The 18,734-nt window shown below is 42.3% G+C and overlaps 1 protein-coding gene across 1 annotated transcript in view; it reads right to left on the bottom strand.

The window, feature by feature from the left end:
• nudt14 (nudix (nucleoside diphosphate linked moiety X)-type motif 14) overlaps window positions 1–17,334 on the bottom strand; it is an 83,900-nt gene extending 66,566 nt beyond the window's left edge. The window contains exon 1 of the mRNA XM_020496697.2: window positions 17,180–17,334. Within this exon, the coding sequence (XP_020352286.1) occupies window positions 17,180–17,260 (81 nt within the window). The 5' untranslated portion in view covers window positions 17,261–17,334. The remainder of the gene's footprint in view (window positions 1–17,179) is intronic.
• Window positions 17,335–18,734: the final 1,400 nt, after the last annotated feature.

The raw sequence follows: 18,734 nt of genomic DNA, 5'->3' as shown, positions 1-18,734 counted from the left end.
CAGGAAGGATCGTTGCCCGAAAATGAGAGCAGCCGCTATCAAACTCACCTGCACCGTGTGTTCGACTAACATGACTGCCGTTCTACAAAAGATCCGTGGGAAGACGTTTGTGGTGGTTGTTGACGAGACAGATGCAAGGGATTGCAGCGTTCTAAACATAGTCATTGGTGAGTTCATTTAAGAGCCTATTAATATACCATTGCAATAGCCTACATTTACAATCTGAAATGTGAATTGTCCGCATGCAAATTGTGATATTCCAAACGATGAGCTATCGTGGTGAAATATAGCGATGCATAATTTCAGCAGCTGTCTGCCTCTCCATCTAGCTAACTATCGCTGTATCTGTATTGGTGTTTACACTTGAAATTGTCATTACACTTGTCACAATATTATTTTAGGTTAATACATAATTAAAGTTTCCTTCTCTTTCATTGCAGGTGTTGAAAACCAGTACTTTCTGGTGGATGTCATCTTCATGGACAGATGAAACTACTCAACGGTTTCCCAAGCTATACTAGCCTCCCTCTACAGCAACGATATGAACCTGAATGATGCCTGGGCAGTGGTCACAGATAATGCCTCCCACTGCCTGAAGACACAAGGAGGTTCTGAAAGGAGTGATGCCCAAGTGTCCATGTAACCCGTCTCTGCCATGTCAATCTGGTGGGTGAGAAATGGCAGCACTACAAATACTTCTCTGAAGTTGCATCACTTGTGACATGGATGAGATCTGGCTTCTTCAAGAAGCCTGCCAGAAAGAGAAGATGGGTGAGCTTCCTCATTAAGAACAAGTTTGTGCAGGCCAAGGCTCCTCCTGAAGCAGTGATCTCCAGATGGAATAGCTGGTTTGAGGCAGTTCAGTACCATCTAGGGCATGTTCATCTGTGGAGTTTTTGTTGGCAGAAAAGTAATCATCCCAGGCAGTCACTAACATCCTCAGCCAGCTGGAAACAGAGAAGTTCGCTGCATTGTTGCATTAGTTTTTTCCCCCATTTATAATGAAGTACTTAGAACTATTGAAGCACTCGCCTTGATAAAAAAAAATAGTGCAATGTGTTGCATCATTACAAATTTACCTGTTATATCTTACATTGTTGAGGTTTATACATTCACATTATTAGAGACACTTTCTGATGATAAAATTAGCGTAAGTCGTAAAACACAAATCAGGAAAATTCCAAATGGAAAATGTTTTGGGGGGGGGGGGATAAAAATAAAATGGCTTTCATAGGGCCCTACGTACAATTGAAGTCGGAAGTTTACATACACTTAGGTTGGAGTCATTAAAATTAGTTCTCAACCACTCCACAAATTTCTTGTTAACAAACTATAGTTTTGGCAAGTCTGTTAGGACATCTACTTTGATCATGAGGTCGACCGATTAATCGGAATGGCCGATTAATTAGAGCAGATTAAGTTTTCATAACAATCGGATATCGGTATTTTTGGACACCGATTTGGCCCATATTATTATTTTTATTTTTTTAAATGTACACCTTTATTTAACTAGTCAAGTCAGTTAAGAACACGTTCTTATTTTCAATGACGGCCTAGGAATGGTGGGTTAACTGCCTTTTTCAGGGGCAGAACGACAGATTTTTACCTTGTCAACTCAGGGATTTAATCTTGCAACCTTACAGTTAACTAATCCAATGCTCTAACCACCTGATTACATTGCACTCCACGAGGAGCCTGCCTGTTACGCGAATGCAGTAAGCCATGGTAAGTTGCTAGCTAGCATTAAACTTCTAAAAAACAATCATAATCACTAGTTAACTACACATGGTTGATGATATTACTACTTTAACTAACGTGTCCTGCGTTGCATACAATCGATGAGGTGCGTATTCGTGAAAAAGGACTGTCGTTGATGGAGATGGACAGAAGCTATACTGTTACACTGGCAATACTAAAGTGCCTATAAGAACATCCAATAGTCAAAGGTTAATGAAATAAAAATGGTAGAGAGAAATAGTCCTATAATAACTACAACCTAAAACTTCTTACCTAGGAATATTGAAGACTCATGTTAAAAAGGAACCACCAGCTTTCATATGTTCTCATGTTCTGAGCAAGAAACTTAAACGTTAGCTTTCTTACATGGCACATATTGCACTTTTACTTTCTTCGCCAACACTTTGTTATTGCATTATTTAAACCAAATTGAACGTTTCATTATTTATTTGAGGCTAAATTGATTTTATTGATGTATTATATTAGGTTAAAATAAGTGTTCATTAAGTATTGTTGTAAGTGTTATTACAAAAAAAAGTTTTTTTTCTTCTTTTTAAAATCGGCCGATTAATCAGTATGGGATTTATTTTTGCATTCCAATAATCGGTATCGGTGGACCTCTAATCATGACGCAAGTTGTTTACAGACTGATTATTTCACTGTATCACAATTCCAGTGGGTCAGAAGTTTACATACACTATGTTGACTGTGCCTTTAAACAGCCTGGAAAATTCCAGAAAATTATGTCATAGATTTAAAAGCTTCTGATAAGCTAATTGACATAATTTGAGTCAATTGAAGGTGTACCTGTGGATGTCTTTCAAAGCCTACCTTCAAAGCCAGTGCCTCTTTGCTTGACATCATGGGAAAATCAAAAGATCTGCCAAAACCTCAGAAAATTAATTGTAGACCTCCACAAGTCTGGCTCATCCTTGGGAGCAATTTCAAAATGCCTGAAGGTACCACATTCATCTGTACACAAGTATAAACACCATGGGACCACATAGCCGTCATACCGCTCAGGAAGGAGACGCTTTCTGTCTCCTAGAGATGAACATACTTTTGTGCGAAAAGTGCAAATCAATCCCAGAACAGCAGCAAAGGACCTTGTGAAGATCCTGGAGGGAACAGAAGTATCTATATCCACAGTAAAACGAGTCCTATATCGACATAACCTGAAAGGCCGCTCGGCAATGAAGAAGCCACTGCTCCAAAACCGCCATAAAAACAGACTACGGTTTGCAACTGCAAACTGGGGGGGGGGGGGGGGGGGGGAGAATCTGACTTTTGGAGAAATGATGAAACAAAAATAGAACTGTTTAGACATAATGACCATCAAAATTTTGGGAGGGAAAAGGGGGAGGCTTGCAAGCTGAAGAACACTATCCCAACCATGAAGCAAGGGGGTGGCAGCATCATGTTGTGGGGGTGCTTTCCTGCAGGAGGGACTGGTGCACTTCACAAAATAGATGGCATCATGAGGTAGGAAAATGATGTGGATATATTGAAGCAACATCAAGACATCAGTCAGGAAGTTAAAGCTTGGTTGCAAATGGGTCTTCCAAATGGACAATGACCCCAAGCATACTTCCAAAGTTGTGGCAAAATGGCTTAAGAACAAAGTCAAGGTATTGGAATGACCACAAAGCCCTGACCTCAATCTCATAGAACAGTTGTGGGCAGAACTGAAAAATCTAGAGCGAGCAAGGAGGCCTACAACCCTGACTCAGTTATATCAGCGCTGTCAGGAGGAATGGGCCAAAATTCATCAAACTTATAGTGAGAAGTTTGTGGAAGGCTACCCGAATCATTTGACCCAAGTTAAACCATTCAAATGCAATGCTACCAAATACACTCAATTAGTATGTAAACTTCTGACTCAATGGGAATGTGATGAAAGAAATAAAAGCTGAAATAAATCACTCTATTATTCTGACATTTCACATTCTATTTTTTTAATATATTTTATTTTTGCATTTTGCAATTAAGAACATTCAAAACAAAAGTGAAAAGATATTAGACAACGATGGGACAAAGTGACAGTAACAGACGAGCGTAACAAAAAAATATATACAAACATACAATAAGAAAAAAAATAATGAGACATTGGATCACCTGCCGTAGGCTACATATTATACATTACGTGTGAAACATTATGTGAGGATTATATAGAGATTCAATCAATGAGATGTGGGGGGAGATTCTCCATATAGTCAATAAAAGGTTGCCAAATTCTGTAAAATGTCTTTAACTTATTCCTCAAGCAGTAAGTGATTTTCTCCAAAGGGATACAACTAATAACTTCTGATAGCCACATTGCAAATGGCAGGGAGGAATCCAATTTCCATTTCAAGGCAATACATTTCTTGGCAATCGCTAGCAATATTTCTGTTAGCTTTATAGTATGGCTTTGCCTAAGATTGATGTTAGTAAAGTTGCCCAGTAGACAGGCCTCCGGGTCTAAAGTGAATGCAACCCCGTGAATTGAGGATATGGTATCGCATACCACCTGCCAGAAACCATGTAGTTTTGAACACTGCCAAGTGGAATGGAGGAATGTTCCTTCATCTGAGCCACATCTAAAACATAGAGAGGAGATATCTGGGTTGAACTTGTGCAGTTTAGATGGGGTGATATAGAGCTGATGGAGGAAATTAAACTGGATCAGTCTGTATCTGGAGTTCAATGTGGATGTAACATCATCCCTGCATAGGTCACGCCATAGATCCTCATCAAGATCAATACCCAGATCTTTTTCCCATCTAAGTCTGGGTTTATCTAGCCCAGGCAGTGTTAGTCCTGACATAAGAGCATCGTATACACGGGAAATGGTCTTGAACAGTGGTTGGTCTGCGTGGCAGAGTTCAAAAGGTGACATCTTAGGTAGGTTCCATTGTCCCTTGAGAGTCACCCTAATAAAGTTTCGTAGTTGTAGGTAGCTAAAGAAGTCCCTGTTAGGCAAGTGGTATTTCTATTTCAGCTGATCAAAAGACATAAGAACTCCCTCCTCGTAACAATGTTCCAGAAGAGTGATCCCCTTATCAGACCATGGTCTAAAGTTACTATTCTGGAAAAACATAGGAATCAATCGATTGTTCCATAAAGGGGTTTTAGGGGAACAGCTCATGCAGTTTGCACCATGCCAGGACAGAATGTATGATTAAAGGGTTGTCGGTGATGGTTTTTATAGATTTTCTGTCCCATTTGTAAAACAATTCTGCCCCAGTGTCATCATTTACCTAAAGCTTTTCAATGTTCAATCATGAGGGAGATGGAACATTGTCAAACCTCTGAGCCAGAAACCTAGACTGTGCAGCCCAGTAGTACATTCTAAAATTGGGAAGGTTTAAGACCCCTTAAGTGTAATCAAGGGTCAGTTTATTCAGGCCAACCCTAGGGGTTTTGCCGTGCCAGATAAACAGGTCTGGTCAACTTGTCGAGAGAGGAAAAAAATGCTGCGGGAACAGGGATAGGGAGAGATTGAAACCTGGGCAGGACATTCATTTTAAATTACATTGATTCTACCCAGTAGAGTGAGAGGTAAGTCCATCCATTTACAAAGGTCACCCTCCACCTTTTGCAACAAACTGACCAGATTGAGTTTATAGAGGTTGTTCAGATTACCATCCACCATTATGCCCAAATATGTGAAGCGCATTGGCGACCATCTAAAAGGAAACTTGTGCTTGATGGTATGATGGTCAAAGACAGACAACGGTAAGATCTCGCTTTTATCAAAATTGACCTTATATCCAGAGAAAGAACTATAACACTGTAGTAGGATCTGCAAGTGAGAGAGGGAGTGTTCTGGGTTTGTTAGAAATAAGATAAGGTTGTCCGCAAAGGGTGATAATTTATGGGTATGGGGGCCCACCTTAAAGACATGCATGTCAGGGCAATAGTCTCAGCCAACGGGTCGATGTTGAGGGCAAAGAGGTGGGGGCTAATTGGACAACCTTGTATGTTCCCCCTATAAAGAGGAAGTAATCCCATTGGTAGCAATCCTAGCTTTAGGAGATTTGTAGAGTGATTTTATCAAATTTACAAACACGGTACCTAAAATGAACTATTCCAAGACGCAAAAGAGGTATGGCCATTCAACCCTATCAAAAGGCCTTTTCAGCGCTGAGGGAGACTGCGACACTAGGTATTTTGTTTTTGTTAGCAAGGTGAATTATATCAAAGAACCTTCTGAGATTATTGGAGGACAATCTATTAATTATGAAGCCAGTCTGATCTGGGTTGACCAACAGGGGAAGACATGACTCCAGTCTCTTAGATAGATTGTAAACTGGTCACCAAGATGCTGTGTTAAGGAGAGAGATTGGTCTATAGGAGGCACACTTTAGCTGGGTTTTCCCTTTCTTGTGGATTACAATAATCACTGCTTGAGAGAAAGACTCTGGAAAACAGTTGTCTTCCCTGGCTTTTTTAAGTACCTCCATAAGGTAGCGGACCAACAGCTGCCTAAATTCTTTATAGAACTCTGGAGGGAAGCCATCCTCCCCAAGAGATTTATTAGAAGGTAAGGATTTAATGGCCTCCAACAATTCAGGAACTGAGAAGTGTTCACTCAGGCGATCGCTGTCTTCCCCTGACAGGCATGGGAGGTTGAGACAGGAGAGAAAGTAGTCGATCTCTGATAGATCATCGCTTGACTGGGAAGTGTAGAGGTCTTTATAGTATTATTAATTTCAGTAGGGTCAAAAGATCTCATTAGTAAGAGTTTCTATAGCATGAATTGTCCTCTTACTTTCCTCTGCTTTCAGTTGCCATGCCAATACTTTGTGAGCTTTCTCTCCAAGCTCGTAATAACGCTGTTTTGATTTAGTGATGGCCTCTCAGCTTGATATGTGTTCAGAATATTGTATTTAAGTTTTTTATTTACCAAAAGCCTGTATAGATCTTAGTCGGGCCTCTTTGGTAGGTTCTCTAGCTCGGAGATTTCAGATTCAAGGGCACTCAGTTCCGCACCGTGTTTTCTCTTCAGCCCTTTAGTATAGGAAATTATCTCTCCCCTCAGATAGGCCTTCAATGTGTCCCAAAGAATGAAACTGTCAGGAGCGGAGGGTTTGTTTGTCAAAGTAAAAATATTGATCTGCTCTTTGATGAATGCACAAAATTCAGGTTGCTTTAGGAGTGTAGAATTTAGTCTCCATCTATATGCTACATTTACCTTGGTAGGAATGGAGATTGATAATACCAGAGGAGAATGGTCACTAAGCAATCTGGGGAGATACTCGACATCTAACACTCTATGAAACAGTTGTGTCGAAAGTAAAAAGTTATCTATGCGTGTGTGTGTCTTGTGTGGGTGTGAATAAAAAAAGAGTAGTCCCTATCCTGTGGGTGCAACTGTCTCCAGATGTCTAGTAAATTGAGATCTTTCATGAATGACATGGTGAGCTTGCCGGCTTTGGTAAGAAGTGAAGGTTTATCAGAGGACCTATCAAGAACTGTATCTAAACAAAAATGTAAATCTCCTCCAACCAGTAGCCATCCTGGTGGTGCTTGAGCGACCTGAAGGAAGACATTCTGAATAAACATATGGTCATCGAAGAGCAGATAGGAGCATAAATATTCAATAGGGTCCAAGACCTTTTACGTTGAATGTGACATATTTTAGTGGATTAAGCATAGGTTGGGTTAAAAATATTTAACTGAATGGAAATCTATCATATGTAGATAAGTTTAAACATTTCCTAATTTGGTTTGAACACAGAAGTGACCTGTGTCTCTCTTTAGGAAGGAAACAAACATAGAAAAAAAGAAAAATCCCACCCACCCCGATTGTCAGACTAAAACAACAATCAAACATGAATACACTTGTAGAGATACGTTGCTGCTCGCTTTCCATCTTGCTCTTACTAGCTAAACCTTGGCGTAAACTAAAACCTGCGAGCTCTCTTAAGTTGAAAACAAACGTTGTGAATAGATATTTATGGCTGAATATTTACTGCCCACGGTAAGGGCTGCTTGAGTCTCTTTTCCGAAAGATTAACATAAATGAGGGGGAAAGCAGTGGGCCTAAGCCCACTTATTTGCCTCGCCCAGTGGATATGGACTCAACCAAAATATACTCTCCTGTAAATGTAATAGAACTCGCCCCGGAAAGATATGGTTAGTTGAAAATGTACAAATCAATTATAGTGACCGGAAGATATCAGCAGTTCAGTCCGGATAAGAGAAAACAAACAAACTGCATTTTATCCCCCAGAGAGACCGTCCTGGCTCAGACGTTGTTCAGTTGTTTGAGAAAAGTGTGCACTTCTCCCGGTGTGTTGAAGAGATGGCTTCGGCCTTTGTACTGAACTTTCATCCGCACAGGGTGGATGAGGTAGCCTGTGATGTTCTTCTCCTTCAGTGCTTTGGCGGCAGGTCTGAACGGCTTGCAACGTCTGGCGAGATACGTGCTCATATCCGGGAAAAGGCTGACCCTCTTTCCATCGATGGTGATGTCCCCTTTGGTTCTTTTGCGAGTTGCAGTATCTTCTCTCGGTCTTGGAAAAGGAGGAACCTGATCAGGACGGCCCGTGGGGACTCATCTGGCCGGGGTTTCGGCGCAGATGTTCTGTGGGCGCGTTCGATTTCCAGCGGCTTGGTGAAGTTGATTATGCCTAGGACCTCCGGGATCCATTGAGTGAAGAAACGGACCGGGTCACAGCCCTCACTGTCCTCTTTCAATCCCACCACACGGATATTACTACGTCTACTCTGGTTCTCCATCTGATCTACCTTGTTTTTGAGGTAGGCATTGTCCTTTTGCAGTTGTATCAAGACCTGGTCATGTCGAGCGATGGTATCTTCAACTGTGCTAATGCGCAACTCTGTCTCAGTCGTTCTCAAAAGGAGATCATTCATGGAGGATTTCAGGTCGTCAATGGAAGAATGGAGTTCAGCCGATTTATCAATTTTCATAGTAAGACCTTTGTTACCATCCTGAATTTCCCGGAGGAGAGTAGCCAGCATGTCGGCAGGCTTGCAAGAGGCTGCTGAGAGCAATAGTCTGGAACGGTCTTCTGACTTCTGAGGGCTAATGCTAATCTTGCTAGCTGTAGCGTTATCTTGGGAATCAACAAAGTTTTGGTCGTCCTTCTTGCCTCTCGGTCGGAGGTCCATGGCTCTCTGGGAAGGTAAGAACTTGACAATTTATTAGCCGATGTCAGAATATTTATATTATATTTATATTATATATTTATCAGAATATTGTTTCAACGTTGTTATTTAGGTAAAAATAGAATAACTTTGAAGAGCTCGGTTTGTCAACGTCTGCTCAGCTCCGCGGCATAACATGCTCCCGACATTTCACATTCTTAAAATAAAGTGGTGATTCTAACTGACCTAAGACAGTTTTTTTTATTACTAGGATTAAATGTCAGGAAATGTGAAAAACTGAGTTGAAATGTACTTGGCTAAGGTGTTTAACATTTAACAGTTTGGATATTGAGTATAGACGGAATTATGTTGGGGTTTCCTCTCCTTAATTTTCTTTTGACAATTAGGCTACGGCAAGGGCTGTTCCCTCATCTCTGCTGCTGCCTCCGCCGCATCGTTCTCAATACCAATATGCTGGTTAACTTTGCTATTATTCACATAGCAACATAGGGAACGGCTACTGCAGCGCCAGCTGTGCCATCAGAGACTGAGTTCGCGCCCAGGCTCTGTCGTAACCGGCCGCGACCAGGGGGTCCACGGGGCGATGCACAATTGGCCAAGCGTCGTCCGGGTTAGGGAGGGCTTGGCCGGTAGGGATGTCCTTGTCTCATCGCGCACCAGTGATTCCTGTGGCGGGCCGGGCGCAGTGCACGCTAACCAAGGTTGCCAGGTGCACGGTGTTTCCTCCGACACATTGGTGCGGCTGGCTTCCGGGTTGGATGCGCACTGTGTTAAGAAGCAGTGCGGCTTGGTTGGGTTGTGTATCGGAGGACGCATGACTTTCAACCTTCGTCTCTCCCGAGCCCGTACGGGAGTTGTAGCGATGAGACAAGATAGTAGCTACTAAAACAATTGGATACCACGGGAGAAAGAGAGGTCAAATTTTTTTTTTTAAATAATAAAAATAGGGGAAGGCGCCAATTCTACGCCGCTCTATAGATCATGTTTCAGAACTGCGGACTGTGACCGTATCCAATCCGGGAGAAAGCACATTTGTTATAAAATAACACTAGATGTATTAGTGTTGCACCATTGTATTACATAATATAACCATATACAAATTTCAGTTTCACGTCTGAGTGGACTGTGCCATCCGCAATGGATTAGTCCACTGAGACAGGGGCAAATCAGACAGGTGTCTTGTGCACCATAAAAACATATATATTTTAAATGCGACTGCTCAACTAAAGAAATCTTGGGTCGACCAAAAGCCTATGGCCCAAACAATCGACCAGTCAACTAAATGGGGTCAGCACTAGTAAATATATTATAATGCTTGCAAAAATGTCATGCTGAATATGTATTCATGTCATTATCACCAATCAACTCCAATATACAAAAACAATGAATTTAGATGCTAACTAGCTACAGTAACCATAACAGAGTTAGTGTATTTAGTTAGTATGCTAGCTAGCCCGACTGCTACATCCAAAATAATAGTGCTTGTAACAATAACAGAGTTCCATCTTATTGACTGTGTTACAGTCCAAACATGTAGGCCTGTTATAAGAACAACATTTATTATGAAATTTACAGGCAAATCATTACGGAATCCTGGTCTCTCAGCCTGTATCTTTGGTGCAACTTTAACAATGCTTGCTAGCTAAGTAGCTAAACCTGCTGCATCAGAAATAAAGTGTTCGCCGATAACAGAAATATAAAGCTCAGCGACTGTCCATGCAACCACCCAACACTAGAGGTATTTGGAGCAAAAAAAAGTAGTATGATGTTTACAAGTAATTCAATATGGAAATATAGGCTATTTGGAAAAGGCTCAATAGCTGGTGGGAGTGGTTTTGCTGAATAGAATCATGGGAGTTTGAACATATTGTAGTAAGCGGTCTATAAATATCGTTCTATAGCAGTGGTCATCAACCGGTCGATCGTGATAGTGTTCCCATTTTGAACCCTTTCAGGTGTCTGAAGTTTTTATTTATTTATTTAACTAGGCAAGTCAGTTAAGAACAAATTCTTATTTACAATGACGGCCTAGGAACAGTGGTTTAATGTTACGAGAATTATGTTCTCAAGGTTCATAACCCAATTTAATTATCATTACTCAGTCTGCAAACCAGAATTTGTAAGATACTGGTCGAATGAAACAGACAGAGGCCCAGCTAAAATAGTCAAAAAGGTTTATTCACGAGAGCGCTGGTCTGTTGTACAAAACCATTCATTTTATACTGGCTTCTTACACATATACTTTCACACACAAACATTAGGTATCCTACGCACACACTGTCCTACCCAGCCGACAAAGATTAGGGACCGTGAGAAGCACTCCCTGTCCTTTCCCAAATCTCTCAGTGGCCCCCAGCCAAGGTCGGCACCGAATCTTGCTCAGACAGTCTGTGTTTAAGACACTTTAGAGACATATTGTTATATTGTTTTACCCTAATTCTGACTAAAACTACACACATCATTAACAATAATTTGATGATTTATGTATTTCATTGATGATTCTAATCAATTACATACAATCATTTGTTTCAGGGTGGAATATTCTAATCATTCATTTAAACATAAATTCCATCCACAGATAACTGCCTTGCTCAGTGGCAGAACAACAGATTTTTACCTTGTCAGCTTGGGGATTCGATCTAGCAACCTTTCGGTTACTGGCCCAACACTAACTACTAGGCTACCTGCCGCCACAAAAGGTGGAAACTCTGCCTTCTCAGAGAGCAAACCAAGTGCACTATAGGCCTACCACTGGCTAATCGGATGGCTCAGATTACTGTGTCTGCAGTAACTTAGCAGGTATAAAAGAAAGCTACAGCAAAGTTGATACTGCGAGATTTCAAAACCATGACTAGAGAGAGTGTCAAACACAGCAAAGAGCTGCTGTTTTTATGAGTGAGTTTGTGTTTAAATTCTTATTCGGCACGGTCAATACCTTATTCAACCATTTTATATGCAATTAAAAATGTGCGTTTTTCCCTAATTCCACTCGCTCTACAATCAACCCTGCAGCTGTAATGAATGAGTAGGAAAGCGTATCAATAGGCTTGCGTTATTATTAGCAGCTTGGGTCTTTTTGAATATCGAGAAATATTTAACTTTCTTTGTTCAAAGGAGTAACACCATAAATTAGTTTATGAGGCAAGAATAATGCAGTGCGACTCGAGTTTCAAAATCAGCTGGAAGACTGTTTCCCTTTTTGTTCAGTGTCAGCAGAGGAAAGGGAGCGGGACAGTGCTCTCTCCCTTCGCTGAGACTGACCATCAGATACACAAAAATGTATCAACCCATGGAGCTCTGGATTTGGAGTCACACTCAAAATTAAAGTGGAAAACCACACTACAGGCTGATCCAACTTTGATGTAATGTCCTTAAAACAAGTCAAAATTAGGCTCAGTAGTGTGTGTGGCCTCCACGTGCCTGTATGACCTCCCTACAACACCTGGGCATGCTCCTGATGAGGTGGCGGATGGTCTCCTGAGGGATCTCCTCCCAGACCTGGACTAAAGCATCCGCCAACTCCTGGACAGTCTGTGGTGCAATGTGGTGTTGGTGGATGGAGCGAGACATGATGTCCCAGATGTGCTCAATTGGATTCAGGTCTGGGGAACGGGCGGGCCAGTCTATAGCATCAATGCCTTCCTCTTGCAGGAAATGCTGACACACCCCAGCCACATGAGGTCTAGCATTGTCTTGCATTAGGAGGAACACAGGGCCAACCGCACCAGCATATGGTCTCACAAGGGGTCTGAGGATCTCATCTCGGTACCTAATGGCAGTCAGGCTACCTCTGGCGAGCACATGGAGGGCTGTGCGGCCCCCCCAAAGAAATGCCACCCCACACCATGACTGACCCACCGCCAAACCGGTCATGCTGGAGGATGTTGCAGGCAGCAGAACGTTCTCCGCGGCGTCTCCAGACTGTCACGTGCTCAGTGTGAACCTGCTTTCATCTGTGAAGAGCACAGGGCGCCAGTGGCGAATTTGCCAATCTTGGTGTACTCGGGCAAATGCCAAACGTCCTGCACGGTTTTGGGCTGTAAGCACAACCCCCACCTGTGGACGTCGGGCCCTCAGAGTCTGTTTCTGTTTGAGCAGACACATGCACATTTGTGGCCTGCTGGAGGTCATTTTGCAGGGCTCTGGCAGTGCTCCTCCTGCTACTCCTTGCACAAAGGAGGAGGTAGCGGTCCTGCTGCTGGGTTGTTGCCCTCCCCCTGGCCTCCTCCACGTCTCCTGATGTACTGGCCTGTCTCCTGGTAGCGCCTCCATGCTCTGGACACTACGCTGACAGACACAGCAAACCTTTGTGCCACAGCTCGCATTGATGTTCCATCCTAGATGAACTGCACTACCTGAGCCACTTGTGTGGGTTGTAGACTCCGTCTCATGCTACCACTAGAGCGAAAGCACCGCCAGCATTCAAAAGTTACCAAAACATCAACCAGGAAGCATAGGAACTGAGAAGTGGTCTGTGGTTATCACCTGCAGAACCACTCCTTTATTGGGGGTGTCTTGCTAATTGCCTATAATTTCCACCTGTTGTCTATTCCATTTGCACAACAGCATGTGAAATTTGTCAATCAGTGTTGCTTCCTAAGTGGACAGTTTGATTTCACAGAAGTGTGATTGACTTGGAGTTACATTGTGTTGTTTAAGTGTTCCCTTTATTTTTTTGAGCAGTGCATATTTAAATGTATGCTCACTCAGCTGTGCCTCATGTTAAACTGATCTATTACCGGTGTGATCATATTGCCTACCTCAAACGTTGAAATATAAATTGTAAAAAATGGTGTGAAGAACAATGGATTGGCAGGGAAATTCAAGCAATTCCAATATGCGGTGATAATATATTGGGCCTATAGCCTACTGCACAAACCTCCTTGCTACAGTGCTGTTATTCATTGGTTAATGTTGCATATAGGCTTACGTTTGAGGAATGAAAAAAAAATTCTGATCGATCTCGGCTTGCATTTCAACTCGGAAAGTAATCTTGACTCAAAACGTTGGTGACTACTGTTCTATAGGTTTTTGAGCATCTCTTTAAAATATTTACCGTTGTTATTAGAAAAGGACAACTTGAGCAACATATAGCTTGGAGTTCCAATATGATCAGAAAACTACAGATGTGTCATATAGGATTGTTGAAAATGACTGTCCATAATTGTATTGGATTAGTAATTTACAGCATTTGCAGGCACTCTTATCCAGATAGTAGTGAGTGCATACATTGTCGTACTGGTCCCACTTGGGAATCGAACCCACAACCCTGGGGTTACAAGCGCCATGCTATACCAACTAAACCATCTCAGGGATCCTACTTCAATATGTCACAGAGAAGAAATGTACAGTTTTGCTCATCACCAAACAGTCAATAGAATATAAAATACAATTACTCAAACTGTGTATGACATCACTAAATATTTAATAATAACAACTCAAATGTTAAGTGGGCAGAATTGTTCTTTAAGGTGCTTCGCATTGAGCAACTACTGCACCTTGTCAACAATGACCTCAAATACTAATCTGCACAATATTCAGTGTTTCCCCTATATTCCCACTGTAATCAGCATATACTCTTCAGATATTGTAATTCAGTATGATGTCTGTATTTTGTTTGTAAACTCAGCAAAAAAAGAAACATCCCATTTTCAGGACCCTGTCTTTCAAAGAGAATTTGTAAAAATTCAGATCTTCATTGTAAATGGTTTAAACACTGTTTCCCATGCTTGTTCAATGAACCATAAACAATTAATGAACAATGCGCCTGTGGAATGGTCGTTAAGACACAGACGGTAGGCAATTAAGGTCACAGTTATGAAAACTTAGGACACTAAAGAGGACTTTCTACTGACTCTGAAAAACACCAAAAGAAAGATGCCCAGGGTCCCTGCTCATCTGCATGAATGTGCCTCAGGCATGCTGCAAGGAGGCATGAGGACTGTAGATGTGGCCAGGGCAATAAGTTGCAATGTCCGTACTGTGAGATGCCTAAGACAGCACTACAGGGAGACAGGATGGACAGCTGATCGTAATGATCGTACTCGCAGTGGCAGACCACGTGTAACAACACCTGCACAGGATCGGTACATCGAACATCCCACCTGTGGGACATATACAGGATGACAACAACAACTGCCTGAGTTACACGAGGAATGCACAATCCCTCCATCAGTGCTCAGACTGTCCGCAATAGGCTGAGAGGCTGGACTGAGGGCTTGTAGGCCTGTTGTAAGGTAGGTCCTCACCAGACATCACCGGCAACAACGTCGCCTATGGGCACAAACCCACCGTCGCTGGACCAAACAGGACTGGCAAAAAGTGCTCTTCACTGACGCGTCGCGGTTTTGTCTCACCAGGGGTGATGGTCGGATTTGCATTTATCGTCGAAGGAATGAGTGTTACACAGAGGCCTGTACTCTGGAGCGGGATCGATTTGGAGGCGGAGGGTCCGTCATGGTCTGGGGCGGTGTGTCACAGCATCATCGGACTGAGCTTGTTTTCATTGCAGGCAATCTCAATGCTGTGCGTTACATGGAAGACATCCTCCTCCCTCATGTGGTACCCTTCCTGCAGGCTCATCCTGACATGACCCACCTACATGACAATACCACCAGCCATACTGCTCATTCTGTGCGTGATTTTCTGCAAGACAGGAATATCAGTGTCCTGCCATGGCCAGCGAAGAGCCCGGATCTCAATCCCATTGAGCACGTCTGGGACCTGTTGGATCGGAGGGTGAGGGTTAGGGCCATTCCCCCCAGAAATTTATGGGAACTCGCAGGTGCCTTGGTTGAAGAGTGAGGTAACATCTCACAGCAAGAACTGGCAAATCTGGTGCAGTCCATGAGGAGATGCACTGCAGTACTTAATGCAGCTGGTGGCCACACCAGATACTGTTACTTTTGATGTTGACCCCCCCATTGTTCAGGGACTCTATTCAATTTCTGTTAGTCACATGTCTGTGGAACTTGTTCAGTTTGTCTCTCAGTTGTTGAATCTTATGTTCATACAAATATTTACACAAGTTTGCTGAAAATAAACGCAGTTGACAGTGAGAGGACATTTATTTTTTTACAAAACCTTTTGTCTATTGCATGCTAGGAGCACATTCTCACAAGAGAAAATTCTGGGTATGTGTAAATGTACTTGGCAAATGAAGGTGATTCTGAGCTCAGAAAAGGTTGAGTGAATGTGATGAAACATTGCCCACCCCAAAGGGAATCACTGCAGAAAAATTTTGCATTCTTAGAAAGGTCAAAGTAGAGGCTAGAGGCCAGACACTGTAAGCCTACATGTCATTGACATGGGTATAGCTTTCAATTCAGAGTGGAAACTGACTAGTGTAAAGAATGGCAACCATACCAAATCTGGTTCCAATAGGGTTATTATAAGTAACTAAATATGCATAATTGCTTGTGACCAGAACTATAGCCCAATCAATAAACACACACTCAACCACAAAGATAGTCATCTTGAACATCACATGGTCATTTAAGTGTAGCCAATCCATCTTCCAAGCTAGCTACCCAAATGGAGCAGGTACTAGTGGAATCAATAGACCCACACATTCATTTTAATACCTGAGGGAATTTAGCTAACTACAGTAGCTTCATAGGTAGCTGCCCTTTAGATTTAATATTTAGGGAGATCAACATTTTAACATAATTTGTGGGCCATACAATACTGGTGGGTTCGATTCATAAAAGTGGACTTGTGGGTTTCCTGGTTATATCCAAATCAATCACTGGAAGTCGAATAGGTTTGCATGTTCAGCATAGCACCCAAATGCTGCATCAACATCCGACCTCAGTCCCACAACAAGCTAGCTAGTTGACGAGCCAGGCTAGCCATCTCTCCGTTTGACACATCTCAAGGTCTTGCCCAACTAGCACCAGAGCTACTGTGCCACTCAACCTACAACAACCATCACCAACAGGGGAAATTCAGATATTATAGTGGTCAGGTTGTCAATTTCCAGCAAGTTAGCCAGCTAGCTAACTAGCCTAATGTAAAGCATGTGCTCGACATGAGACAGCAACTGATATGTTAGCGAACTACTATACTTGCTTGAATATTTACATTTCATGCAATTGATTTGAGTAAATATTTGGTGGCAGTGGTGATGCAGAGTTAATAAAGACGTTAAGTCGATAAGTATGGTCATTTAAATATGGTGTGCCATCTTTTTATGAAGGTTACGACGTTGATGCTGCACAATAAGGCAATTGCAAAATGAATGGGGGTTGGGCAACTAGCAATAAAAATACATGGTGTCCGCAATTCATGCTGGATGATATAACGCGAGTGTGCTATTTGGACTCACCTGGCTATAGTGCACCCTGAATGGTTTTAGATAATTGGAGCTGGTGCACGGAACGACCTGGATATCATTTATCTGCTCCATAGTTCAGACTGCTAGCTGCCCACCGGTGTTTCTCACCACAACAGAAAGCACAAACCGCAGGTCGTAGTGGAGAATAAGACAAATGCCTACGGATGCCTAGTAAGGACAAAATAAAAAATCAAATACTTTCTTCTTTTTTTTAAGTCACAAAATTAAAACAGGTTAATGAAAACGCATTGGATGATGATGAATATTGCATAAACCAAAGTAATAAAAATAAAGATAATAATTTTCATGACAACTGAATGACAAGTGAGTGGGATTAAAACGATATGCAGTGCTTCATATAGTATAATAGAAATTAAACTCACTAGCACAGTGGTGCCTCTACCTATTGTTGGCTGGTGTCCCTTTCCCGCCGACAGAAGTTCTTCGCGCACTTTGCATGCAGGATGTTTGCCGCGCGCGCCTGGCAAGTGCAAGTGTCCTCAAGGCGTGCAACTATACAGTAACTTTCCCGCCGTGACCGAAGGATTATAGATTAATTTCACTTGACTCACCTCCACCTCCGCTTTATGTCTGAAATCATCTCATAGGAATTTGTAGAGAACTTCGAAAGCTGTTCAATTTAAGTCACGGGTAGCACACCTGGCTACCGCTGCTTGATAACGTCTTGGCTGTGGCAGCTATCAATGGTTATGTTCTTTGTCATGGACTAAAGTGCAGGAGGCTTTGTTTCACCATAGAGACGTTTTGCCCAGGGGATTTTTTATTCAATTGCTAAAGTAGCCTAACAAGTGATAGAAACAAATCAGACTGATGCACAAATCTGTCCCATCCAAACATAATTAAGGTAGTGACTTAATGGAGGGGCTTACCGGGGCTGAAGCCCCTGGGCCCAGGCCCGTGGGGGGCCCAACAGACAATAAAAAAAAGTATATATATTAGGGAAATATATACAGTATATATTATATATGTAGAGTATATTGTATATTTTTACACTGCAACCGTCAACCACAGGAAGAGTGTAGACAGCCTGCTGCTGCAGCACTGCTAATCTTCAGACGGGAGGTAGGGGGCTCACATGGGTAATTGGAGGGCCCTGCCTTAATTGGGTAACTGATTAATAAAACATTTGTGTGTGGTCAATTGTGTGAGTCAGGGGCTAGGCCCAAGCCCGTAGTGGCCCAAGAGGCTTTTTTTTTTTCACCCGGCCTTATGAATCTGCTCTCAATGTTCAAAATACACCAGAGACAATAGTTTAGCCACAGAGGATAAAAGTGTATAAACAAGTTCTGTGGATTAAGTTTTATCACAAGCGCATACAGGTTACTGTTTTTTTTGTACCTTTATTTAACCAGGCAAGTCAGTTAAGAACAAATTCTTATTTTCAATGATGGCCTAGGAACAGTGGGTTAACTGCCTGTTCAGGGGTAGAACGACAGATTTGTACCTTGTCAGCTCGGGGGTTTGAACTTGCAACCTTTCAGTTATTAGTCCAACGCTCTAACCACTAGGCTACCCTGCCACCCCG

Source organism: Oncorhynchus kisutch, linkage group LG12, assembly GCF_002021735.2.
Source record: "Oncorhynchus kisutch isolate 150728-3 linkage group LG12, Okis_V2, whole genome shotgun sequence".
NCBI lineage: Eukaryota > Metazoa > Chordata > Actinopteri > Salmoniformes > Salmonidae > Oncorhynchus > Oncorhynchus kisutch.
Note: the sequence above shows the minus strand (reverse complement) of the source record. Positions and strands in the feature narration are given on the sequence as shown.